The sequence below is a fragment of the Myotis daubentonii genome, chromosome 1 (assembly GCF_963259705.1).
Source record: "Myotis daubentonii chromosome 1, mMyoDau2.1, whole genome shotgun sequence".
Lineage (NCBI taxonomy): Eukaryota > Metazoa > Chordata > Mammalia > Chiroptera > Vespertilionidae > Myotis > Myotis daubentonii.
Genome location: NC_081840.1, coordinates 232,825,181 through 232,852,127, shown reverse-complemented (window position 1 = coordinate 232,852,127; position 26,947 = coordinate 232,825,181). Strand labels below are relative to the sequence as shown.

Genomic DNA, 26,947 nt, shown 5'->3' with positions numbered 1-26,947 from the left:
TGTCCTAGGTTTCCATCTGCAGGCTCCTCAGCGGCACACGATGAAAAGTGACGCCAAATACTGCAGAGCAAGTCAGAAAAGCAGTGCACGACAGTGTTAACTTACTGTGGCTGGGCCGGGAGATGCATTAATTTTTTCTTGCTCTTCAGCTTACAAGTTTTATTTTATTCTTTTATTGGTTTTCTGGTGGGATGATTTAAATAAGATATGCTGTCTGTACATTTCCCCGGATTTTGAAAATAACGCCAGCCCCTTTGGGTTGTGCACTGCGTTCCTGGCAGGAAGGAGAAGCAGTCCGTGGCCGCCCCCCACCCTGAGATTACCTCATTAGGGTCACTCGGCTCACCTGTGAACATGCCAGCATTCAAACATATTACTTGTCTTTAGCCGCCTATGTTTTCACTTCGGTGGTCCAGCGTGGAGAAGGCCCATCTCCAGCAGCCGCCTCTGCACTGCTGTTTCTGCTCTGCCACCTGCTGGCTCCGTGGGCTTCAGTGTTCACTAATGTGAGAGCCCACGTGGGTAGGTGACTGAGTTAGTGCGGGTGCGAGTCAGCCCACCAGGTGGTGACTGAGTTAGTGCAGGTGCGAGTCAGCCCACCAGGTGGTGACTGAGTTAGTGCAGGTGAGAGTCAGCCCACCAGGTGGTGACTGAGTTAGTGCAGGTGAGAGCCCACGTGGGTAGGTGACTGAGTTAGTGCAGGTGCGAGTCAGCCCACCAGGTGGTAAATGAGTTAGTGCAGGTGCGAGTCAGCCCACCAGGTGGTGACTGAGTTAGTGCAGGTGAGCGTCAGCCCACCAGGTGGTGACTGAGTTAGTGCAGGTGCGAGTCAGCCCACCAGGTGGTGACTGAGTTAGTGCAGGTGCGAGTCAGCCCACCAGGTGGTAAATGAGTTAGTGCAGGTGAGAGTCAGCCCACCAGGTGGGTAAATGAGTTAGTGCAGGTGAGAGTCAGCCCACCAGGTGGTGACTGAGTTAGTGCGGGTGAGAGTCAGCCCACCAGGTGGTGACTGAGTTAGTGCAGGTGAGAGTCAGCCCACCAGGTGGGTAAATGAGTCTGTACAGGTGAGAGTCAGCCCACCAGGTGGTGACTGAGTTAGTGCAGGTGTGAGTCAGCCCACCAGGTGGTGACTGAATTAGTGCAGGTGAGAGTCAGCCCACCAGGTGGTGACTGAGTTAGTGCAGGTGAGAGTCAGCCCACCAGGTGGGTAAATGAGTTAGTGCAGGTGAGAGTCAGCCCACCAGGTGGTGACTGAGTTAGTGCAGGTGAGAGTCAGCCCACCAGGTGGGTAAATGAGTTAGTGCAGGTGAGAGTCAGCCCACCAGGTGGTGACTGAGTTAGTGCAGGTGAGAGTCAGCCCACCAGGTGGTGACTGAGTTAGTGCAGGTGAGAGTCAGCCCACCAGGTGGTGACTGAGTTAGTGCAGGTGCGAGTCAGCCCACCAGGTGGTAAATGAGTTAGTGCAGGTGAGAGTCAGCCCACCAGGTGGGTAAATGAGTTAGTGCAGGTGAGAGTCAGCCCACCAGGTGGGTAAATGAGTTAGTGCGGGTGAGAGTCAGCCCACCAGGTGGTGACTGAGTTAGTGCAGGTGTGAGTCAGCCCACCAGGTGGGTAAATGAGTCTGTACAGGTGAGAGTCAGCCCACCAGGTGGTGACTGAGTTAGTGCAGGTGTGAGTCAGCCCACCAGGTGGGTAAATGAGTCTGTACAGGTGAGAGTCAGCCCACCAGGTGGTGACTGAGTTAGTGCAGGTGAGAGTCAGCCCACCAGGTGGTGACTGAGTTAGTGCAGGTGCGAGTCAGCCCACCAGGTTGTGACTGAGTTAGTGCAGGTGAGAGTCAGCCCACCAGGTGGTGACTGAGTTAGTGCAGGTGAGAGTCAGCCCACCAGGTGGGTAAATGAGTCTGTACAGGTGAGAGTCAGCCCACCAGGTGGTGACTGAGTTAGTGCAGGTGAGAGTCAGCCCACCAGGTGGTGACTGAGTTAGTGCAGGTGAGAGTCAGCCCACCAGGTGGGTAAAGGAGTTAGTGCTGACACAGAGTAAGGTCTCAATAAATGTATTTTTTCCTGGCTGTTATGGATGGCGTGGGAAAGTTCCAGACACTTTCTGCCTGTCTCCCTCTGTTGCCTTGGACGAACGTTTCTCTCCCGGTGTGAGAAGGTGGTGGCATTTCAGGTGGGCTCCTCGGGAAAGGCTTCAGGAAAGATGCTCATGGATTAAAAAGGTGCTTGAGGGGTGATGCGGGTCCCGGGTGAGTGGTGACTGTCCTTCTCTGTGCAGGCTCTGCGAGAGAGACCCCTACCAGCTGTACCAGCGGCTGGAGCAGCAAGCCCGAGAGTACGTGCTGGAGATGAAGGTCCGCCTCCTGCGGCAGTTGTCAGCTGCAGCGCGAGTGCGGGCGCCATCCGGCCTCCAGGGCCCGCCGCAGGCCCACCAGTTCATCTCCCTGCTGCTCGAGGAGTATGGCGCCCTCTGCCAGGCGGCACGCACCATCAGCACCTTCCTGGGCACTCTGGTAAGAGCGTGTGCCTTTCTGGGCTTGGTTGGGAACTAAGCTGTGTAATGGGTGAGGCTGAGACCTGGTGGTGTCGTGTGCAGTCCAGATCCCCTCCCTGTGATGTTCGGGGGGCCGGGCGGAGCCTGCCTTCTCTCCTCTCCTCCCCCGTCCCTACCTGCTGCTGATAAAAGTCTTGAGCGGATGGACAGGCAGTGACGTGTCATGAAACACTGTTTGGAGAGCGTGAGGCCTAGGCAGCGAGGCAGGCAGGGGACAGGATGCAGTGAGGACCAGTGTGTGGTCAACAGGGACAAGAAGGAAAAATGTCCGCATTGTCAGCTAGTCACTGTTGTTACTGTACACAGAGGCCCGTGTTGGATGGGATGTATGTGGGGGGCGCCTGCTCATGGGGCCTTTCAATCCTTTCACTGGACAGTCCAGGCCGGAGGAAGGATGCGTGCTGTCCAGTCAGGTGCCGTCCCCACCCCTGGGTCTTGGACCACCACCAGGAGTAAAGGCGGGGGGCGTGCTGTGGCAATGGAGTTCCTAGAAACTGGATGTGCTGAGGTCATTTGGAGACAGGCCTGCTGGTTGGAAGCTGACCTGCTCCCCAGAGACAGCCGCTCACCTCCTGTCAGAGAAGCACCTGTTCACCAACAACAGTCTGGGCCTGTGTGTGTGTGTGTGTGTGTGTGTGTGTGTGTGTTTAAATATATTTTTATTGATTTCGGAAAGGAAGGGAGAGAGAGAAGCATCAATGATGGGAGAGAATCATCGGTCGGCTGCCCCCTGCGCGCCCCCCACAGGGAATTGAACTGTGACCTCCTGGTTCATAGGTCGATGCTCAACCACGAGCAACACCGGCTGGGCTGGGTTTTTTTTTTTATTATCACTTAAATTTTATTAAATGGTACTGGGCTGGTATTGGGTGCTTTCTTAGTGATAAAACTACACTTTGAAACAAATAATAGTAAGTGGCTCCTAAGATTTTAAGCCCTAGTGGCCTGTATGTGATTCTAAAGTTGATAGACTTTTCACCAGAAAAGTTTACAAACACCATTTTGCAAGTAATCTCGGGTCCAAGGGCCTCCCTTGAGCGTTGATGCAGTAGAGGTTGGCATTCCTCCGTGACTCCCTACGACCTCAAGGAAAGCACTCGTTTTAGAAAAGCAGCTGGTGAGTGGTGGGCTGTGTTCGGGGCTGAGCAGGCTACGCTGCCTCGGGGCCGCGCCTGCAGCAGCACCTGCAGCCCTGCCTCCACCTCTGCCTCCGGGGCCTCGCCCTACTGTCCAGAGGTCCAGATCCTGCGCCGCCTCCTCTGTGACAGCACCTGGGGTTCCCGCGGCTCCCGCCTGCACCTGCCTGGTGCCCTGCTGTGCTGCCTCCATGCAGGCCCCGGCCTGTCAGATAGGGCGCTGTTTGTGACGCTAACAAAAGTTAGTTTGAACCACATTTATTAGAGCAAATCCCTAGCAGTTTACACAGAAATGTTTTCTTGTGGTTTGAACAAAAACCTCATGAATTTGAAGCGCAAAATACAGCTATTTGGTCAGTGATTCATTCCACCTTGTTCACACGTAGAGATACTCACTTTGGTTTCCAGTGGCCCAGCAGCGAGGCTCTCGGAGCACTTCTCTCCCCCAGGGAAGCAGGGAAGTGCTGGTAACAGACTGAACAAGGTGGCAGGAAAGGCAGAAGCCTCAGGGCTGAGAAGTTCACATGCTCAAAAGCCCACGTTCACCCCGGGCTGCGGCCTGCGTCCCTCCCAGGGTGGGGTCTACACGTGATGCTGGGACCACCAGTGATGGCACCTCAGTGTGAGGTGACGCAGAGGCTCCGAGCACTGGATTGACAGCGGGACCTGCGCCCTCTGACCGGGTGGGTCGGTGACGGGGAGGGGGGCACAGCCTCGTCTCCTGGAGATTGTAACAGAGCTGCTGCCGCAGAGGTGCGTGGTCTGACAGGTGCTGCTGGCGTCGCTGGGAAACTCGAGCTTGGGCTGACTGCCCTGCGTGCTTCCGGGCCGCCAGTAAAGCAGCCATAGGCCACTGCGGGGCTGTCCGTGACCTACGTACCCATAGACCATTGTCACACCCACAAAGCTGAGAGTGGTTTGTTCTTACGGATTAACACCCAGTCCCTAGAAAACTTTCCCCATTGGCTCAAAAATCTCTTTATGGTTGGAGTGTTCAAATGAGGATCCAAGAAGGTTCACAAACGGATCACAGAGTCCTTCCCGGCCCGGCCTGTGATCCCCATGGTCTGAAGAGTCTGCAGAACTGAGCTAAGGTGAACTCTGAGTCAGTGTCTCAGAGCAGTTCTCCATAGTTTGGGACTTGGGGTCCTTTAAGCTTACAAACAGGGCCCAAAGAGCTTTTGTTGATGTGGACTTTTAATCAATATTTACTGTGTGTCCTCACCCGAGGATATTTTTTCCCGTTGATTTCTAGAGAAAGTGGAAGGGAGGGAGGGGAAGGGGGAGAGAGAGGAAACACTGATGGGAAAGAGACACGTCTATTAATTGCCTCCCTCACGCACCCCTACGGGGCTGGAGAACTTGCAACCGAGGTACGTCCTCTTGACCAGGACTTGAACCCACGACCCTTAGGCGGATGCTCTGACCACTTAGCATCTGGCCAAGGGACAAATAGCATATTTTAAATAAAACATTAATTTTTCAAAGCAACACATTTACTTATTTTAAATATGTTTCTGTTAATTTTAAAGAGGAAGGGGGAGAGAGAGAGAGAAACATTGATGAGAGAGAACTATCAATTGGCTACCTCCTGCACACACCCTACCAGGGATCGAGCTTGAAACCCAGGCATGTACTCCTATTGTGAATCGAACCAGCAACCTGTTGGTGCAAGGGTTGACCCAACCAACTGAGCCACACCAGCCAGGGGCGAACGTATTTATTTACATGTTTGCACATTTCTAGTGTCTGGCCCTGGGTTCTCCCCTGCTCTGCGCACAGCTTGCTGTCCGAGGCTGTCTTGGCTGGGCCCTGAGGAAGGCCTCCGGGAGATGTGTATTGGGGACGGGAGGAGTGGGCGGCAGCCTTTCAGATGGTGGGACTTTTCTTAAAGTCCACCAGAGCCGAGTGCACCTACCACGGAAACTGTAGCCTCTGAAACCACGTGGCACAGCAGACCCACACTGCCTGCGGAACCCGCTGCGTAACTCACACTTGGATTGGACCTGCTCACGCGCGGCTTCCTCACGGCACACGTCGATCACTGGACGCACTGGCTCCCCGGGTGCGTGTCTTCAGCAACAGGAGTCTCCGTGTGGAAATGACCGCTCCTCCTCAGAAAGGCCTTCAGCTGGAGAAGCCTCGCGGCACAGCGGCCAGGGCAGATTCCCTAACTCCAAGTTCCTGGAAGCTCAGGTTGGGTGATCGGCCGCAAACGGGGTCCTGTGTTTTCCTGGAAGCAGCACGGTCACTGCGGTGTGACCCAGCCGACTAACTCTCTGCCCTCCCTCAGCTTCTCCAGAAACAACACCCCTTCGTCCTGAGCCTGCAGGCCCGTGGAAGGCGTTTGCCTGGAAGGTATTTCCCCAAGCGTGACCTTCTGGGAAGTGCACTCGAGGGGTTCATTGCACGCGCCCTGGGGCCAAGCAGGTTGAGGGTCATGTGTTCCTTATCAAGCATCGAAATGAAGTGGGAACTAGACCTAACTTACGCCTCCAGTCCTCTGGGAAATGCCTGACCAGGCTGTGATGGCCATGAGATCGAAGCTTCCATTCACGGGACACTCGAAGGCTGCACACCCTGTGTCTCAGGTCTGCCGTGGGACCTGACGGCACACCCTCCTCTTCCAACTCCACACGTGGGCCTTGGAATGTGGGGAGTGAGGCTGGGGAGGCCAGAAAGCCCGGAACCAGGGACTTTTCCTTCCTGCCTCTGCCCCCGGCCCGGCTGGCTCTGCCGTCCTCACACAGGCTCACCACTCGTAGCGCTGTGACAGCACACGTCAGCTGCGGCATCTCTGGCCCCAGCGCAGGGTCGCTGGTGTGAGCAGTACCGGCCTCAGAGACACTTGCCTCAGCACCTGCGACCGTCCCTCTAGGTCCAGGCGGTGAGGGCGTTTGGGACCTCAGTTTCCACGTGCCTCACTGGGAGGGTGGCTTCAGATCTCACAGAACACACCAGCATCTTCAGGAACGAATCTTGGCCTGTTACCTCCAGTAGCTCAGCCCTGGAGCCACAGCTGCGCCCCAGGGTTGTGCCTAGTGCCCGTGCTCGCAGGCTGCCTGCGGGACCCACGGCCTGTCCGGAAGGTGTAGGGGCGGGGCAGTCCTGCGCCTCTCAGCTGGCCTGGGTCTGGTCTGCAGCTGCCTTGGCTCCTGCTGTTCTGTTGTGGAGACGGTCATCAATCAGATCACCGCCTTCTCCTGTGCCCTGGGGGCTACAGCGTTAGCCTTTGTGTCCCTGTGCCTGGCCCAGTGCCTGCGCACAGGGGTCTCCGCTGAAGTCCGTGGCACGTGTCCTTTCCACGCTGTGGTACAGCACATTGGGTGACAGGCTGAGTGCACCCCTCCCATGTCCTGGCGGTCGGCGCGCCCCACTGCCCTGTGCTGAGCACTGGCTCCCAGGGCGGCCGGGTGTGAGCAGGGAGGTGTGGGTGGAGCTGGTGTGTGGGGAAAGCGTTAGGTGGAGCCGGCACAGGGCAGGGACGCCACCAAGGAGGGTGGGCACTGAGATGCCAGGCCCTGGTGGACCTCCACGGTCCCGACCGCGGGGCTGGTGAGCAGTGGGGGCAGCTCTGCCTCCAATGTTGTCCGCCTGTGCCAGGCACTAGTCTGGGGCAGGCATTGGGGGCTTTGGGTGCAGGTCGGGTCATTGCTGCCATCCCAGCTCAGGGCATCCCAGCTCCCTTTGGCTGAATTGGAAATGGGCACAGACCACTGCGTGTCACCCCGAGGAGGCGCAATGACGTGTGGAACGTAGGCAGGTTCCCGAGTGGCAGTCGCTCGGTCAGGAGCCTCCCCAGGGCCATAGGTGACTCGAGCACAGGCCGTGCATGGAGCTTGCACATGGGCGCATGGATTCGCACGTGCAGTTCTAGCAAGACCTGTCAGGAGTGAAGGCTGCGTGTAGGGAAGGTCCTGTCGCCGCTTGCGGCCACTTACGTGGTGTCTCGTGGAACAGTGCGCCTCTGTCAGAGGGGAGGTTTCTCAAGAGGCAAGAAAACGTGCCTGCATTTAACCCTTTGCGGTCGTTTGTCTGCTCTCAGCCACCAAAGCTTTTGTACCTTTCCGGTCGTATGTCTGCTCTCAGCCACCACAGCAAGGAACCGTATGAATCTTAACTCTATTCATTCGTGTATCAGTTCATAATTTCTCTGAAAGCTCTTAAGTGTCTAAGTGACCTTGTCACGAACCAAAACATTGCCCCGACAAATCGGAGATATCGAAACTCAATATAAAGAAACGCGGTCGTTCCACACTCGCCATGCAAAACACCGTGGCGAGTCAGTCTCCTTTTGAGAGTGAAGAAATCGACAAGCTTCGGAGATACTTCGCAGAATTTCAAATAAAGCTTTACAAATTACGTTTAACTGTAATTAGGCATTCTCGCTTGTTAAGATATTTCAAAATAATACTCCAAAATGGCAAAAAGAAAGTTACCGAAAGAAGTGTACTACGAGAAAAACACAAATTCTTGTCAAACCCAAGATTTATTCTGAAATGGCATATATATATCCTTTTAACTCTGATTGAAGAACCAAGCATTAAAATCAATCCAAAGGTTTAAAAAAAAAAAGTGTACTGCGAATCTGAAAGTAACGGTGAAGAGTTTTATTTTGGCACCTTGAATACTGACTCTGACGTAGAAAGTGATAATGTTTGTAGTGATTCTACAAGTAGTGACGTAGTTCCAGAAAAGAATTAATAAATCTTGTTTATCCTTCATAATCTTGCATGTTATGTATCACTGCTCTTTCAATGGAAATTAATTCCGACCAGTACAACACCCATGTCCAAATTTAATACGACCGCAAAGGGTTAAATATGTGAAAAGGAGGGTTTTCGCTACATGGTGAATCTAATTATAAGGAATGACTATCAAGTATGTGCAGTGGTTTCTCTTCTTTCTCTGCCCTTTCCTGGCCTGTGGATCTCGCTGCGCTGTTTCTGTGTGCGAGTACAGGCGCGAGGCCAGTGGGCTGTGTGGTGCAGGCAGAGACCTCCACCCGAGTCCTCGTGAGCAGAGCTGGGCCTGCAGGGACTGGGGCAGGGGAGAGGGAGGGGCAGTCCTGGGGAATTTCAGTCTTCAGCAGCTCAGTATGTCTTCTGTTTATTTTTTTAACTAGGAAAATGAGCACTTGAAAAAGTTCCAGGTGACATGGGAGCTGCATAATAAACACCTGTTTGAAAATCTGGTTTTTTCGGAACCTCTTCTTCAGAGCAACTTGCCAGCATTGGTGTCGCAAATCAGGTATTTGGTCTGCACCTGCACGCGCCCCGGGTGTGAGCACGCCCTTCTGCGGGGCGTTGTGTGTGCCCCCCCGGAAGCAGTGCAGCCTGGGTGTCCTCGCTGGGAAGCCACCGGCTGTGGGGAATGCAGTGGCGGGTCAGCTCCAGAGCGCCGAGCCCAATGAGTGGTTTCCAGTGAGAAGCTGTAGGCCCCTTGTCCCCACCCCACCCCCACTCGCCACAGGTCGCCATCTTTCTCCGACGCGCTGTGGCTTCCTCAGTGTTCACCTGGGCCTGTGTCTTCTGCTCCCTGTTCATGTCCTCATTTGCCGTCTTACCATGTTTCTTAACAAGATAAAACACAGAATGAATGAGCATATAATTATGTTTTTGTTTGGATTGGATTTTCTATTTTACTTAATTGGAAAACCAGGTCAAAAGTAGTATATTTCTCATTAAATATGTTGTTTAGTCCCACATTTAGTGAATGGAAGTGCTAGCTGGGTCTTAGTCATCTTGGGACAGTGATACTCACCACTGACTTTTTTCTCAGAAGCTGCTTCTCGGAGCTTCTCCCTCCTGCAGGCGTGGCCTGGGGCCTGCACGTGTCCTTCGTGATCCCTCCCAGCAGTCTGTGTGGCGAGGGGTGGGCCCCACGTGTCTTGTTGGGGCAGGTGACACAGGAGCGGCCCTCTGGTGCTGCCCAGACCTTTGGACCCTTTTCTTTGTTGAAAGCCTTCTCTCCACAGGCTGGGGACCACGACGCACGACGCCTGCAGCGAGGACGCCTACAGCACCTTGCTGCAGCGGTACCAGCGCTCCGAGGAGGAGCTGCGCAGGGTCGCCGCCGAGTGGCTGGAGTGCCAGAAGCGGATTGACGCCTACGTTGATGAACAGGTGTGTGTGCATGTGTGTGTATGTCGGGGGGGGGGGGGGAGTGCCTGCAGGACTCGGCAGCAGGGGTCCAGGTCACCATCCGCCTGTCCGCGCCCCTGGTCCCTTTACCGGCTGCTGCCTGGGGGAGCTGCTGAGTCTCGTCGTTTCACTGCTGACTGAACACCTGTCGAGAGCCAGGGGTGCACATCACATGTGACCTTCAGAGCCCGTCTCTGTCTCTCGCTGGCTAGAAGGGGACGCAGACTTGAACGTAGCCAGCCGTTCGGGGGCTCTTGGGGGAGAGGGGACTGAAGGCTGGCTGCTCACTGCTGACTGAACACCTGTCGAGAGCCAGGGGTGCACATCACATGTGACCTTCAGAGCCCGTCTCTGTCTCTCGCTGGCTAGAAGGGGACGCAGACTTGAACGTAGCCAGCCGTTCGGGGGCTCTTGGGGGAGAGGGGACTGAAGGCTGGGCAGCCAGGGCCTCCTAGGTGACAGGAACAGGCTTCCAGGTGGCACCTCGGCCCACCCATCTCTTAACAGCTGCTGGCAAAAGAAAAATGCATTTCCTAAAACCTGCAGGCCGATACAGTATCACTGGGACTTGGCACCAATTTGAAACTTCCATCCAAGAAGATGCTGCATAGCCCTCTGTGAGGTGGTTTTGTAGCCTGTGTTAGGCTTTTGGTGTATGCACTTCTTACAGAGCTTACACCGGGTACTTTATAACGAGTGGCAGAGTAAATGGCAGAGTAAATTTCCTGAACAGCTGAGCTGGTATGTGTACGCCAGGCGGTTCTGTTCAGCCCTTGTTGGGCTCTTAGCTCTCTGCAGTTTCTAGCTGATGGCTGTGAATCTCTGCGTCAGGATGTCTTCTACAGGTAATACTAGTTCTGTCTCTCTCCAGCGCTGGAACTCCGGTTGGTTGGTTCTGGCTTCGAAGGAGTTTGGACTCTTCACATTGTCTCATGTTTCTCACACGGATCGCTGATGCTTTTTATCAAGTTAAAGAAATTTCCTTTAATTAAATTATCCAACTTATTATGCTTATTTTTGTTTAAAAATCCGAATAGATATTAAATTTGATTGTATATTTTTTATCCTTTTATACATTTCCAAAAGAATTAAGAGATTGTTTCCTAATTTTTTTTTTAAGGTTTCCTAATTTTTAGACATCCTTGCATTCCTGAGATTAAACCCTGCTAATTTATGACATATTACCTCTTTTTTTTTAGAGAGAGAGAGAGAGGAAGGGAGAAGGAGAGAGCAAGAAACATGAACGTAAGAGAGAAACATCTACTGGTTGCCCCCCATATGCACCTCGACCTGGTATCAAACCCTCACCTGGGTATGTGACCCAACCAGCACTAGAACCCGCAACCCATTGGTGCACGGATGATGCTCCAAGCAGCTGAGCCTCCCGGCCAGGGAGTGAGATGTTAGTGCTAATCGATCATGAGATTTTAATTTGCGATGTTTATTTGGGACTTTTCTGTCTGTTCTGAGGCGCTGTGGTACTCACTGCAGCAGCACATACACGAACGCTGAGCTATTGTGTGTGGGATTTTGTCTTTAGGTTCTCATCTATTTTGTATGAAGGTTATGCTAGTCTCAGAGAACAAATTGAGAAATTTTCCATGTTTTTAGATTTTTCAAGAATAAATTCTGTTCCATAAAGGATTCGCTAGAACCGCCCTCCAAAAACAAAACCAAACCAAACCCTTTGGGCCTGATCTGTTTTGCAGGGAGGAGGAGCAGGACTGCAGATCTTTCACGGCCTTTTCCGTGCATGTGACATGTGTGAGCCTGTGTGGGGTCTCTGCTTCATGAGTGAGCTCCACAGATTGCTGCTTGCCTAGGAAGCTCCCTCCGCGTCTCCGGGAGGGCGGCCCCAGCGCGTGCTCAGGGGGCGGTGGAAACGGGGCCGTGGAGGCGGTGGAAGGCCAGTCCTCCTGGGCTGCCGCACGGTCACATTTGAGAGACGTACTTTCTCCACGAAAGGGCAGTGCGTTGCCCAGCGGTCCCCGCAGAGCGCCCGCGAGCTGCTGAGAGGCCCGGAGCCTGCACCGCTCGCCAAGCCGCGAAGGCTTTTTCAGGGCGACTCCCTTTAAAACGGCTGCGGAGGCCCTGCTGGCAGCGTCCTTCGGTGGGAACGGTGTCCGTTGTACGGGCGGAGAAGCGTCTGCTCTGTGTGGCCTGTCCCCCTCCCGCTCTCTGCGCTGCCCCTGGTCCCTGGGTCGGCCTGCGAGGCGTTGGCAGAACCAGCTTCCGCGGTGCTGGGCACACCTTCTTTTCCCAGGCGTTTCTGCTTTACCTTTTGGCTGGTTTCCTGTCTTGTTAGGTCATTTCGGCTTCTTACATTGAACGCGTACTTCTCAGTCCTTCGTGATCTGCTTTGCTCTCAGTGCGTTTAAACAGATGCGTTTTCTTCTGCGTTGTGGGCACATCTTATAAAACTTGATTTGTGGGGCTTTCATTGTCAATTACTTCAACATAGATTTCTTCTCTAATAATTTAAACTACTTAGAATTCTGTTCAAATGCAAGAATTTTACTTGATGAAATTATTCCTGTTTGGAGGGTTTATGGGTAGCATTTTCTTGACTGTAGGATTGGATACATTTTGGAAGAAGAATGTATCCCCTTTCTATCCTTTAATGGTTACTCTTAAGTTTCTAATCATTGTAAGATTACATAGATTACATTTATACAAACATCGGATTCAATCACTGAGGAGCCTCCCCCTCCTAAGTAAGACAGTGCCTTGAGCCCACTCTTATTTTCTCCTCCGTCTGTTCTTTTGATTGTGGTGACGTACACGTGACCTGACTTTCGTCATCTCACTCATTTCCGAGTGCCGTGCTCTCAAGGGAGTGCACTCATTGTGGTGAGCCTCTCCCATCTTCCAGGACTTTGCTATTCTGTCCCCATTAAACAGCCACAGCCCCCCCCCCCCACTTCGGCCCCCCGCCTCTGGCCCCCCTTCTGCTTCCTGTCTCTGGGCTCCTCGGGCTTCCATCACCCTGTCTGCCTTGCTCAGGCCACACTGGCCACTTGCGGGCTCCAGGCCGCCGTCCTGCTCTGAGCCCCTCATGGGGACTGTCCGTTGTCTTCCTGTCTTCATGCCCAGCACGTGCAGGGCAATAATGGACATTCAATACGTGACAGTTTCACTTACGGTACTGACAGAGCCACACGCATTGTTTAATTTCTCTTTATAATTTGTGAGGTGCTGTTGGTTCCGCCCTTGTCCGCTATACCTGCCCTGTCCCACGGCACCTGCCCTTGTCCCGTGGCACCTGCCCTGTCCCGTGGCACACCTCCCTGTCCCGTGGCACACCTCCCTGTCCCGTGGCACCTGCCCTGTCCCGTGGCACACCTCCCTGCCCCGTGGCACACCTCCCTGCCCCATGGCACACCGCCCTGCCCCATGGCACACCTCCCTGTCCCGTGGCACACCTCCCTGTCCCGTGGCACACCTCCCTGTCCCGTGGCACACCTCCCTGTCCCGTGGCACCTGCCCTGTCCCGTGGCACACCTCCCTGTCCCGTGGCACCTGCCCTTGTCCACGGTACACCACCCTGTCCCGTGGCGGGCTGCCATACTGACCATCTAACATCTCCCCTGGAGAGGCCTGCATGCACCTGCTGGCGCTGAGCTTATGCTGCTTCCCTTATCAGATGGCTGTGCACACCAGGCAGCGCGCACTCACAGAAGACTGGGAGCCTTTCAGACACAGGCGTTTCCTTGAAGAGCAGGTGAGGCCAGGATCAAGGGTGGTTGCTCACTGCATAGCAAGTGGCTCTAAAAGGCCAGCACTGTGAGCCTCACAGCCGCTCGTGGGCTGGTGATGCCCTGCCCAGTCTATACTCTCTGGTGACGCAGTGAGGCCACCACGTGCACTGACCTCCCCACGGGACGGGGCCTTCCTTCCTCCAGCAGTTGGCCCCTCCACCAGCCTCCTGACAGTACTGGGGGGCCCTCGCTGCGGGGGCCTCAGGACACGCTTCATAGAAACTTGGCTTCCCTTGACTCTCATCCAAATTCCAGCTGCTGCCCGGCTTTCTTAGTCTCCTGGCCTCACCTTCCCCCTCCCCCGCATCCTCACTTCCGTGGTCTGTGCCAGGCACCACAGGTAGACAGACGGCACCATCTCCGGCTCGCTCACCCGACCCCCAAGCCTCCCCCGCTGGCTCCCGTCCAGCCAAATGGCCCTTCCAGCTGCCACTGTTCCGTTGCCAGGGCAGGTCCACGCGCCTTCCCTCGAGTCCATGTGCTCGCTTAGTCCATCAGAAGTTGAGGTGCTGCTTCCTAGGTAGCTCGCAGACCCCCCTTTGTCTGGCCAGGCTTCGTTCCTGCTGCTGGTGTCTCCAGCTGGTTCCTCCTGGCTGCTGGCTGCTTCCTTCCCACCCGCCTCTGCCATCTGCAGGCCAACCGTCCAGGCAGCCATCGTGCCTCCTGAGTGCCTGTGACCCCCGGGCGCTGGTGCAGCACTCTGCTCAGCCCGCTGTCCTGCAGGCGGCCCGCTCAGGCCCGGGCCCACCTCCTGGTCCCCTGAGACACCCTCTTGCTCAGCCCAGGGTCAGCGGGTCTTCAGGAAGTGTTGAGGGCCCGGCCGGTGTGGCTCAGTGGTTCAGTGTTGACTTAGGAACCAGGAGGTCACAGTTCGATGCCCGGTCAGGGCACAGGCTTTCCCAGTAGGGAAAGTCAGGAGGCAGCCGATCCATGATGTTTCTCTCTTGTCGATGTTTCTATCTCTCTATCCCCCCCCCCCTTTCTCTCTCTCTCTAAAAATTAATAAAAATCTTTTTTTTTTTAAGACGTGTTGCAGGGGAGCCCAGCTCAGTGTTCGTCCCCTGCCTGGATGCCCTCCTTGCCCCTGGCAGCATTGCCAGCACCTCCTCCTCCGGGCTTGCTCCGGCCATGGCCCCTTCAGCTCTGCAGGCCCCTCCCTCTGGCACCATGGCTTCCCCTCTTCGGTTCCTTTGCCTGTCCACTCTGCCAGAGCCTTGCTCCTTGGGTTTGTGATTCATCTCTGTGCCATGTCTGCCGTGAGGGCCCATCAGGGCTGCTGGTCGCAGGCCTGTGTAGGCTCCACCTGCCCACTCCCATCTGCCTACCTCGCTCCTGGCCAGTCAGGAAGCTGTGAGCCTCGGTGTCTAAATAAGCATTACACAGCCCTGGCCGGTTTGCTCAGTGGATAGCATCAGCCTGGGGACTGAAGGATCTTGGGTTCAATGCCAGTCAAGGCCATGTACCTCCATTGCAGGCTCTATCCTCGGTCCCAACGGGGGGTGAGGGGTGGCGTGCAGGAGGCAACCAGTCAATGTGTCTCTCTCATATCAATGTCTCTTTCTGTCTCTCCCACTCCTTTCCACTTTATCTAAAAATCAATGGGAAAAATATCCTTGGGTGAGGATTAACAAAGAAAATAAAAAGTGAGCATGACACACATTACCATAGTGACTGAAAAGTATGAAGCATTTGTGTGGCTCAGTGGTTGAGCTTTGTTCGACCCATGAACTGAGAGATCACTGGTTTAATTCCCAGTTGGGGCACATGCCCAGGTTGCAGGCTCTATCCCTAGTAGGGGGTGTGCAGAAGGCAGCCAGTTGAAGTTTCTCTCTGTCCCTCTCCTTTCTTCTAAAAAATCAGTAAAAACATTTTTTAAAAATATGAAGCACAAAGTAACAGGAGACATGTCCTGCGGAAGTAACCTACGATTTTTTAATTTCCTCTAGTTAACCAGTAAAAAAGCAGTCACTGGTGAGAACAACTTCACAGATGCCATGAGGCATGTGCTGTCGTCACGGCTGAGTGTGCCCGACTGCCCCAACTGCCACTACCGGAGAAGGTGAGTCCGCGCCCAGGGCCTGGGGCCACGTGGCCTGGCCGTCCTGGCCGTCTCAGTCACGGTTCCTCGTCCCACCCAGGTGTGCCTGTGACGACTGCAGCCTCTCCCACATCCTCACGTGTGGCATCGTGGACCCCCCTGCCCCCGGCGACACCCACGCCCACCCGCTGCCCCTGCAGGTGGGCCCTGCTTCCGACTGTGTCTCTGAGATGCGCCCGCCCAGCGTGTCGTCCGCCAGCTCGGGGTCAGGCTCCAGCTCTCCAGTCACCATCCAGCAGCATCCCCGGCTCCTCCTCACCGACAGCGGCTCAGCCCCAGCGTTGTAAGTTGGACCTTATGATAAGGAAGGTTCCGGAGGGTTAAGCAGGGCAGCGATGAGCGGCAGACAGCTGTGCCTACAGATGTCCCCTACCACTGCCTTCCGGGGAGGCCCCTGCTTCCTTTAAGCAAAGTTGAAAGCAGGAAATCAGTAAACCCAAACCTGGACCCTGTTTTGTCACCTTAAAAGAAATGGAAAATAAACAAACACCCGTCAAGAGTGCTGGTGAGCAGGAGCCTCCCAGGCCTGCGGTTCGTGCGGGCGTCCCTCTTGGCCAGGGCAGGGTCACGCTTACCCCAGGAATGCAAGGACTCGGGTAGTCCCGGTCGTGAGCCCCGGAGGGCTCACTGTCTGTGTCCCACATTCCCTGCAAGCACATTCCTGACCCTCGGGTTCCTCGCCTGGATTGTGATGCTGATAGCTCAGGAGTGGGTGTGAGTGCTGACCAGGGGGCACGCCTCGTCACCTCTGGGGCCGTGGCCCTCAGGAGCCCGAGTGCTGTCACCTGGGTGGGCTCTGTGCCTCCGTGGTGAGCTCCAGGGGGTGCAGCCTGGTCAGGTGTTATCTTGTTTTTCTGAAAGTGGAAGATGCCTGAGTTTGGCAGTTGTGGACACTCTCCCGGAGCCACAGCATCACCTCTGGCTGAGGCCATGGACGCACCGCCGTGTGTGCACCCAGGGGGTCCGTCCCGAGCCCTTTGCACGGAAGGTCACTGTGCCGGCTCTGGTCGTGCACCAGAAAGCGACCCGTGTTAAAGTGCCCACATGATGCCCTCGCCTTGAAGTCTGCTTGCATTTTTTAAGTCAATATTCCATTTGCCCATTGCTTGGCAGTCTTGCTAAAGCTGATGTGTAATTGAGTTCATGGCTGACTTGACCAGCAGTGGTCTGCTGGTAAGAAACTTCAGTATTTTGGCACATGGTGCCTTTAAAATTTTGTTCCGCTGGCTGTGTCTAGCACTTCAGTGGCTATAAAAACAAACACTAGACCTAAGACGGTTCCCTGTATACCAAGCGTGTCAAATTCACGGCCCACCAGCCACGAATTTGACATGCTTGCTATACACCTTTAATTTTTTAAAATAAGTTTTTATTGATTTCTTTTTTTTAGAGAGAGAGAAAGGAAAGGAGAGGGAGAGAGAGAAACACCAATTGGCTGACTCCTGCACACCCCCCGCTGGGGATTGATCCCACAGCTGAACATGTGTCTTGACCAGGAACCGAACCGGCGTCCCTCTGTTGCATGGGACAGCGCTCAACTAACCGAGCCACACCAGCTAGGGCTGCACCTTTCATTTTCATTGAACCTGGACTGTGTCTGCTCAGCGATGGCCGGGAGGGCAGCTGTGCACCAGGTTGAATGGAAATGCCGCACCCATTCATCAAGTGAAGCTATTGTGGTCTCCTTCATCTTCCCCTTTGCAGTCGTGTTTTCCGTTCGTCCTCCGAGCCCAGACGGAACCTTCCGGGTACTTGGCTCTTGTGCTGAGGTCACAGCGACCTGGGGAAGTGTGAGTGGTGCTGGGGTAGCGCCTCTGTAAGGAGAGCGTGTCGGGAGTATGTCTGTGCCCATGAACGGCTCGTGGTGACCACTCCGCTTGTCTCAGCTGCAGTGACGATGAAGACGTGGCTCCGTTGTCAGCTAAGTTTGCTGATATTTATCCGTTGAATAACTACAACGACACCGAGGTGGTGGCCAACATGAATGGAATCCACAGCGAGTTAAATGGTGGCGGGGAAAACGTGGCCCTGAAAGATGAGGTACAGCTGTGTCCCTTCATCGGAGCAGGGATGCCACAGGGTGGTGGCCAGCACGCAGCGCTCCATGTCCTGTTTGTTTTCAAAGTCCCCGCAGGGGAGCAGCACCAGTGCCAGTTCTTCAGAAGCTGATGATGAAGAGGCGGACGGCGGGAGTGGGGGGGAGCCACCCGGAGCCCCGAAGGAAGCCGTGGCCCTAGAAAATGGAAGTCCCACAAAGGAGGACAGTAAAGTGGACAGTCCCCCCCCATCTTACCCCGCTCAGCAGGTGTGATTTCATTTCTTCACATTTTTGGTTTTGCCAAAGGTCTCTTTCTCTGTGTCTGTTTTCTCTGAACCTGAGCATTATTAAATACAAAATCAGGTCATTGTGAATAACTTCTGAAAATTATCACTGGAGAGAATCAAGGCTGACTTACAAAATAAAAGTCCATCCCTCATAACCTCCTTTTTAGACTTTTTCTCTTCCTTGAACCTGTAACCAGCAGTCTTGGTTTTACAACACCCAGGGGCTGTGGACAGGGTGACGGCGCGGAGTTCTTGAATAGAAGCCAGGGGAGAGTTTTCTGAGAATGAAAAAGTGGGATGCTAAATCAGCAAAGGGTGGTTTTAGAAGAGCTTTTCCCCCTGGTAGATAGATACCTGTTTTTCTGTTACTCAGAGGTGAGGGTGTTTTATCAGACTATTATTTTTTTCTTAGTCACATGGAGCTATATAATAGATGTTCAAGCAGTTTTTATTTTTATATATTTATATATATATATTTCTTTTTGGAGAGAGAGGAAGGAAGAGGGAGAGAAATGTGAGAAAATTGACCGCCTCCTGCACACCCCTACTGGAGATCGAGCCTGCAAACTGGGCATGTGCCCTTGACCGGAATCGAATCGGGACCTTTCAGTCCACAGGCCAACGCTCTGTCCACTGAACCAAACCAGCTAGGGCTGGGCCTAGTCTTTTATTTGTGGGATAATATAGGTCAATTTGGGGAAATTCAGTCTTAACCACAAGCAGCCTGTCAGTCTGTGAACATGCTGTATATTTCTACTTATTTAAGTCACCTTGAATTTCTCTCTGACTTTTAAAAATTTATAGTCTATGAGGCTTGAACATATTTTTAAAATTTATTCCTAAGTTCAGGTGTTTTTTGATTCTGTGGTAAATGGTATCTCCTAATTTCAATTTTCTATTGATTGTTGGCAGTTTATAGAAATACAGCTGATGTTTATATATTGGTCTTATATTCTTCAGCTTTGCTCTGCTCATTATTCTCTGAGTTGGGTCTTGCATTTTTATCCTGTCCAGCTATCGTGTCCTTTTCTTTGGAATGCTTCATTTATATTTAACGTAACGATTGGTGATATTTACACCTGCCTTTTTGCTGTTCTTTTCTGTCTCATGGTTTTTGTTCCTGTTTCCCTTTCCTACCTTTTTTTTTGCATTAAAGAAATTCCATGCACCCTTTTAATTCTGCTGGCAATTCTAGTTGTGTTTTAGTTTGTTCAGGGTGTGGGCAGAGCCCAGGCCAGAGGCAGCTCCTGTGGCCTCCCCCCCCCCCGGCCCCACAGCTTTGCAGGAGGTCACGCTTCTCAGTGTGTTCCCCTCTGGTTGCTCTCCAGAACCTTTGTTCAGTGTGACCCCTCATTGCACCTTCGCGGAGTCCGTCCCTCGTGCATACAGAGAGTCATGCCTTACGCATGGGAGCCAGCGAAGCCTCGCCCTGTGCTGTCCCTGTGGCGCCCTCCCCCACTCTGCCGTCTTCACCAGTCCCCTCGCCTCTGCTCAGACAGCCCAGGATGCAGGCCCCCACTGGGGCATGGGGCGTGCACCCCTCTCTTTAGGTTCCTGCCGTCCTGAGCTCTTGGGTCCCTCATGTCGCTCACAAGGAGGGCCCGGGCCAAGGGGGGTGTCGGATGACTGCTCAGCAGCATGGGCCGGCGCTGCTTCCATCCTCCATCCCGGCCTCTGAGTGAGCAGGGCTTCTCTCCCCGCAGGCGGAGCCAGCTGCCAACACCTGCGAGTGCCACGTGTGCAAGCAGGAAGCTTCTGGGCTGCCGCTGTCGGCGATGACGGCCGGCGCCTTTCCTTCCAGCCACCAGTTCCTGACCCCGGAGAGGCCCGCACACCCCGCCTTGCACCTGTACCCCCACATCCATGGGCACGTGCCCTTGCACACGGTCCCACACCTGCCTCGCCCTCTGATACACCCCACCTTGTACGCAGCGCCCCCCTTCACACACAGTAAGGTAAGTTGGGCAGAAAGGGCCTGACAGACGCCAAGTCCAGATGGGCAGCTCATAAAGGACAGCGTCCGCTCTAGATAGGAAATGGGCGCCCGGAGCCTTAGCCCTTACAGTTCTAGTCCGTCATGGGAGCCGTGGCTTATCCCTTCAGAACGCACCAGGACGGGAAGGTTTTCAGGTGACGGGCTACGCATGGGGCAGTCATGGCTTCCAGGGCCGGGCTCTTACTGTGATGGGAAGCATGAGCTCTTCACCCAAGCTGGGCTCTCCGCGTCTGAAACATTTGTGCTCTTAGCACAAAATTAAGGATTGTGGAAGTACCAGACTGGAGAGAGACCCGGCGCGCCATGCGCTAGAGCATCCTGGCCAGGCGGCGTGAGGCAGCTGGAGGGCAGGCAGGTGGGCTCCCAGCACCAGTTGGGCAGGACTGCTCCAGCCAGGAGCGGGGACCCAGGGGAAGTTGATTTCTGTGTGCTTTTCTTCTCTGAGAACCCATGTTTATTTTGAATGTCTTAGACTCTGCAGGGAGATTTTAGGTTGGATTCATTTTCTGTGCCTTAGTAGTAGCCTTGCCTCTCTAGCTTACCTTTAACTCTTACCATACCTGCTCTTTTTTATTTGTATCAGTTATTGTGGTTCAAGGTTAGTTCTAATCAATCAAAAATAGAATATTTCCTAAACTCTCCTGATTGATTAATTTAAACAATGATTCTCAACTGGGGTCGAAAGGGAGGACATGGCACAGAGGGGCGTTTCAGCCTGTGCCCGTTTTCTTCCCCAAAGGGTGGCACTGGGAGGGGGAGCCCAGGAGTGGGCTTCGCTGTTCCGTGCTGGGCAAGGGCACACACCAGGGGTTCAGAATGAAATGGAACCCTTTTACCCTGTTCTATTGCAGTAAGTACTTGGGAACTCTGCCCACACTTATGCTTAAATTGTGTTGGGTTGAATATTCCTCATTTTGAACTTGTAACGGTGCCTTTGTTAATAGAGCGGTTTAAGTAGCATTTTCAGGTATAGACCGCAGGTCCCGGAATAACATCGTTTTGGTCAAAACATCGTTTCATTATAACCTCAATGAGATGCTATAGGAGCCTAACTCTGTTTATGTTGATTATCGTGGGGTAGACTGGTTTCTTACACATCGTTTTGCTTAAAGTCACAGAACTTGGCGGCGACGTTTACTGAGGCCTTGCTGTAACCAGAGCCAGGCTGTGTTCAGGGTCTGCCCAGTGTGCAGCCTCTGCCCCCCTGGGTGCATGTGTAAGGTGGGGGGGGGGGGTGTTCACCCTGTCTTACCGGAAGAGAGTTCTGTTTCCTGTGTTCTGAGAGAAGGTATAGAATATTCTCTTATAAACTCTCTTGTTGGCAGAAGCTGTGCCAGAGTTAGTTCCTGAAAATCTTCAAGTCACGTTGTGAGATCGATTGTTCCCAAAGGGGATTGGGACACCAGTTAAACACTGCACTGCCTTCCCCAGGCTTTTGGGCTTTTAAAAAATTACTGATTTCAGAAAGGAAGGGAGAGAGAGATAGAAACATCATTGATGAGAGAGAATCATTGATTGGCTGCGTCCTGCATGCCCCACACTGGGGATCGAGCCCGCAACCTAGGAATTGAACTGTGGCCTCCTGGTTCATAGGTCAATGCTCAGTCACTGAGCCACGCTGGCCGGGCCTGTGGGCTTTTCTCAGATGTCCAGGCAGTGTACAGAGGGATAAGGAAGGAAATAACAACTGGGGAGCTTATCTGTGTCTTTGATACCTGGTGGACTTTACTCCGGCCGATGGCTGTAGAAGACTCACGGTCATAAAGGCGAATCGGAGGACAGGCTGCGGAGCTCTATTTCAGCCACTGTGCTGTTGACGTCAACATTGTTTACTGATGCATTGAAAGTACATTAGCTGGATGTCTTCTTTATTTGGAAAAATAAGGTGCATTTGGCAAAATATTTTCTTTTTACCTGCTATAAAAATGTTTTTCTGTAAACAAGCTTGCCTCGTCTCCCACCAGGTCTTACAGAGTAAGTTTGTATTATTTGAGTTGGGTTCACTTAGTTGAATGCACAAGGTGTTCACAGCCCCGTAAGAGGTGGTAGGAATTCCTGGGGAGAGCAGACAGGCTGCCTTAGAAGGGTGTAGACTTCAGTGCCGTCGGAGCAGGTCTCAGAGGCCAGGGTGCACAGTGTGATGCCCGATTGTAGCTGGGAGGGAGCAGTGGGTGCTGAGTGTGGAGGGCAGGCCTGCACTCAGGCACTTCTGACCTGCTTCCCTTTCTGCCTTGTCAGGGCCTTCAGGAATTTCTGCTCTGGAAATGGAAGTTGTCACTTTTAAGACTTGATATCATTGTCGTAGTGATTCATACTTTGGCCATTGTGGGTGAATCTTTAGTAAGTAAAATGTTTGGGATGAGTATTATGAAAATTTTACTTTCTTAAAATTAGGAAAACTTGAAGACGATTTCTATTTTCTGATGTCTTCATACCAGTGATGCATTTGACTTATATATGAGGTGTGAGTTATTTGAAAGTTAAAGGTAGTTGCAGGAGAAAATACAGTAACGAAATGCTAGAAAAGAAATCAAAACGGCGACGGGTAGTTCCAAATACTGGGGATTCCCAGCGACCTTTCCGTATTGGTTCCTCCTTCACTTCCGTTGTGCTCTGAGAACAGGCACTGTCTGTGTCAATTATTTCCGATGTGTGAGGGTGTGCTTTAGGGTCCAGAGTCGGGTCGAACTTGGTGAAAGTTCCACGTGAGCTTGAGAAGCATGTGTGACCTGCTGCTGTTGGATGGCAGTTATGTGGTCTGTGCATGTCAGTTACGTGCTGTGAGTTAGGGGTGCCGCTGGTTCAGCTCTGTCCCCGCTGAGCCCTGTCTGCTGGCTCTGTCCCTCTGACGGAGGCGGGCTGACGTCTCCAGCCACCACCGCGGGGTCTTCTGTCTCCTTGTGGTTGTCTCCGTTTCTGCCTCCGTGCTGTGACGCTGGTGGCTCGGTGCTTGCATGTTGAGGGTTGTTGCACATGCTTGGGGGATGGACCTGTCATCAGAGGGAATGTCCTGACATTTCCCTGCTCTACAGTCTGGTGTGTCAAGTGAACAGAGCTGCTCCCGCTTCTGCTTCGTGTTAGTACAGGACATGGCCGTCCCTTTCTTTTAGCTGAAAGGGGTCTGTGAACTCAGTGTGTTTCTTATGTAATCTGATCATCTCGTCATTTCATTGGTATATTTAAACCATTTAAAGTGATTTTTTAAAATATATATCTATTTTCAAAGTTTTTTTAAAATTGATTCTTAAAATGCCCAACCAGCTGAGCCACACTGGGCAGGGCTCAGTGTGTTTGGATTAAGAGCAGTCATGTTTGTGCAGTTTTTTTAATTTTAATGCATGTGCTGCCGAAGCGAGCACTGTAATGCTCTCTACTTGGTGCCAGATGCTTCTTTTTCTGCCTTTTCTACTCCTGGCTGAGAATTTTCTGATTCCATTTAATCTCTTCTCTTAGTATATCAGTTATCCTTATTCTGAACATTTTTAACAGTTGCATTAGAAGGTACATTTTAACTAATCTAAATCTCCTTCAAATAACACTGTTCTGCTTCATGTGTAGTGTAGGTACCTTTTAACAGATTATTCCCATCCCCGCCCTCCCATCCCTTGCAATGCACTGTCATTATTTTCATTTATCCATAATCACCAATAGTACCTTGTTGCTATTATTACTTTAAACAAAATTGTATTTTAGTTAATTAATAAGAAATACAAGAGATTTTATTTTACTTTTTATTTATTCCTTCTCCTTTGCTCTCCCTTCTTTATGTAGATCTAAGTTTCTGACCTATATTATTTTATTTCTGTCTGAAGAAAATCTTTTAACATTTCTTGCAGGGCATGTCTGCTGGCAATGAGTTCCCTCAGGTTTTGTTTGTCTGAGGAAGTGTTTATTTCTCCTTCACTTTTGAAGGATAATTTCGCTGGATACCGAATTCTAGGTTGGTGGTGTTTTTTTTTTCTTTCAACATTTTAAACATATTTGACTTCACTCTTTACTTGCTCAGTGGTTTCTGGTGAGATGTTCTCTGTAATTCTTTTCCTTGTTTTATAAACACATGGGCCCCTTCTCTCCCCTGCCCCCAGACTGCTTTCAAGATTTTCCTTTCATCTTTGGTTTTCTGCAGTTTGTATATGATGTGCCAAGGTGTACATTTTGGGGTATTTGTTCTATTCAGTATTCTCTGAGCTTCCTGGATCTTTGGTTTCATGTCTGTCATTAATTTTGGAAAAGTGTCAGTATTATGGCTTTAATATTTCTTCTGTCCCCCCCCCACCCCCCACCCCCCTCTGGTGTTTCAGTTACTGTATGTTGCATCTTTTGAAATTGTCCCACATTCTTGGATGTTTGTTCTGTTTTTGTTTTTTGTGGTTTGGTTTTTTTGGGTTTTTTGGTGATGGTGGTAAGGTGGTTTTTTTAAAAATATATTTTATTGTTTTTTTTACAGAGAGGAAGGGAGAGGGATAGAGAGTTAGAAACATTGATGAGAGAGAAACATCGATCAGCTGCCTCCTGCACACCCCCTACTGGGGATGTGCCCACAACCCAGGTACATGCCCTTGACCGGAATCGAACCTGGGACCCTTGAGTCTGCAGGCTGATGCTCTATCCACTGAGCCAAACCGGTTAGGGCAAGTTGGTGAGTTTTTATTCTTGTTTCTCCTTTTCCTTGTATTATAAACACATTTGAGAAGTTTCTATTGACATATCTTGAAGCTCACTGATTCTTTCCTTGGTTGTGTCCATTCTACTGATCAGCTAGCTCATCAAAAGCAGAATTTGTTTCTCTTACAGTGTTTTTTACTTCTAGGATTTCTTTTTTATTTATTTCTTAGAGTTAGAGTTTCCATCTCTTCACATTACTCATTTGTTCTTGCATATTGTCTACTTTTTCCATTCAAAGCCTTAGCATAATAATCATTTTCAATTTCCTGTCTGATAATTTTCAGCCATTTTATCGTTTTATTCTCTCTCTACTCTTCTGTCATGTCTCTCTGAACCTCTGATGAATCCTTCTAGTTCTGTTCTTCACTCTGAAGCTCGCCTTCCTATTTCTCGTCTCCTTGTTTCTCAGTCCGTTCTGAGAATATTTTTGGATCAGTCTCCAAGTTAAGTGATTCTGTTACTGTGTATAACTTAAATTTTTAATTCCAAGTCTAATTCTTATTTCTAAGCTTCAGTATTTAGTTTTCAAATATGTTAGCAACTTTTCATATACTCCTGTTCCTCGATCATGTTCTTGCTTCTCTTGAAGCCTTTACATGTCATTCTCTTTGAACGAAGCCTTGAGGCTGTAGACCTCTGTTGCTTCTGCTGCTGCGTGGCTCCGTACACGTGTAGTAACTGTGATTACGAGCTCCTGTTCCGTGCATCCTCCTCTGAGAAACCCCCCAGCCCCACGCAGGGTGCTTCCACAGACGTAGGCTTCCGTGCGCTGGCGTCAGGCACCCCAGGGGCACTGACCCCCGGGCCCTCCCGCTCTCCTGCCTGTGGGATCAGGGATCTGTCCCCCACCACTTTGATCTGGTGTGTGAGCCCTTGGGGCAGCCCTCTTACTCCCCACCTCCACCTGGCACTGTTTTTTCTTGACATGTTATCATTTATTTGTGAAAGGCTTTCCCTGCTTTCTCTGTGGCTCAGCACTTGTTACAGAAGTGTTTCATGCCATTTAATCCCCCTTAGTGGACAGAGCCCCAGCAGAGGGGAACTGCGCACGACCTTCCAGAGAAGCGCACGTGTGAGCTGGGGGGCAGTTCACCCCTGGCTTGCCGCCTGCCCCAGGAGCAGTGGGTCCCGGCTGCAGGGCCAGACTCTGGACTGGCCTCTGAGGCTCCCAACTTGAATCCCGTCCGTTCGGTCTGGAAAACATGGGAAACACTACCCGTGCGAGCAGAGGGTCTAGGCATGGAGGGGAGAGGGGTTCTGAATTCTGTGTGGGACCGAGGTCTCTGTGGAGGTGGTCTCCAGGCTGCCCTCAGGGGCTGCGAAGCACCGAGGGGAGTTGCTGAAGTGGCCGCTCCTGTCTGTCACCTCCCTCCGGGGCCACTCAGCACACCCACTGCAGAGGGTTCGGTCAAGCTCATGCAGTGCAGGTGGGAATTTGAGGGAGAGGAAAGCTCTTTAGCAGCTCGGGGCCCTGTGGGGGCCTGTGTCTGCATTGATCTCAGAGGCCGTGCTCAGTTCTTCTGGCCCAAGAACTGGCAGCACCGAGCAGAGCAGTGCCCTCGCCTCTTTCCTGCCTCTGCAGGAGCGGGGGGAGCTCAGGAGGAAGAAGCACACGTGGCGTCCTGCCTCTGGTCTCCCTCTGAAGCTCGGTGTGGGCGGCCCCTCCCGTGCGTGTGTCCGTGGCTCGCCATCTTCTGCCCCTGCCCACGTGGCTCTGAGGCTGCCTGGTCGTGTGCGTGGACTCAGCGGGCTTAGTGAAGGCCACTGGTTGGCTGGGTGCGTGCCTGCCTTGGAGCTTGCATTTAAAGCAAAAGGGTTGTTTTCTTGTGAACCACTTCTGTCTCAAGAGCGGAGAGCAGTTCAGCACGTGTTCGTGAAGCAGCGTGGAGCCCAGGAGGGATCGGTGTCTGGGCATCAGCGCTCCCACGGTGAGGGACCTCTGTCATGCCTGGACCACGGGTGTGCCGAGATCCGTGTGGTGCGGCCGAGATCCGTGAGCCTGGCAGGCGCCTGTCTTTCTGAAGAAAGCCACAGATGTCGAGGTTGGTCGGTGTCTCTGCGAAAGCACGCGTGCAGACAGCCTGTCCTGCGCCCTCGCTCCCTGTGGAGGAATAGCTGGGTCTCCTGTTCTGCGTGGATTTGCTTAGCAGAGGGTGTGAAACGAACGAAGAGCCATTCGCGTACGTTTCCACCTCCCGTCTCACAGCCGGCCCGACCTCTCCAGGCTGGACTCCGCTCAGCACTCTTACATCCCACTCGTGGCAGGCCTG

At 52.6% G+C, this 26,947-nt stretch overlaps 1 protein-coding gene across 6 annotated transcripts in view; it reads left to right on the top strand.

Moving 5' to 3' along the window:
- FAM193A (family with sequence similarity 193 member A) overlaps nucleotides 1–26,947 on the top strand; it is a 109,880-nt gene that overhangs the window by 67,693 nt on the left and 15,240 nt on the right. For 4 of the 6 annotated variants that reach the window (XM_059677197.1, XM_059677186.1, XM_059677234.1 and 1 more), the window contains 9 exons: nucleotides 2,281–2,515; nucleotides 8,818–8,942; nucleotides 9,670–9,817; nucleotides 13,479–13,556; nucleotides 15,540–15,652; nucleotides 15,732–15,974; nucleotides 17,578–17,731; nucleotides 17,817–17,996; nucleotides 19,720–19,971. In XM_059677197.1, the coding sequence (XP_059533180.1) occupies nucleotides 2,281–2,515; nucleotides 8,818–8,942; nucleotides 9,670–9,817; nucleotides 13,479–13,556; nucleotides 15,540–15,652; nucleotides 15,732–15,974; nucleotides 17,578–17,731; nucleotides 17,817–17,996; nucleotides 19,720–19,971 (1,528 nt within the window). The remainder of the gene's footprint in view (nucleotides 1–2,280; nucleotides 2,516–8,817; nucleotides 8,943–9,669; nucleotides 9,818–13,478; nucleotides 13,557–15,539; nucleotides 15,653–15,731; nucleotides 15,975–17,577; nucleotides 17,732–17,816; nucleotides 17,997–19,719; nucleotides 19,972–26,947) is intronic. The other 2 variants (XM_059677214.1, XM_059677205.1) reach the window with 1 other exon arrangement.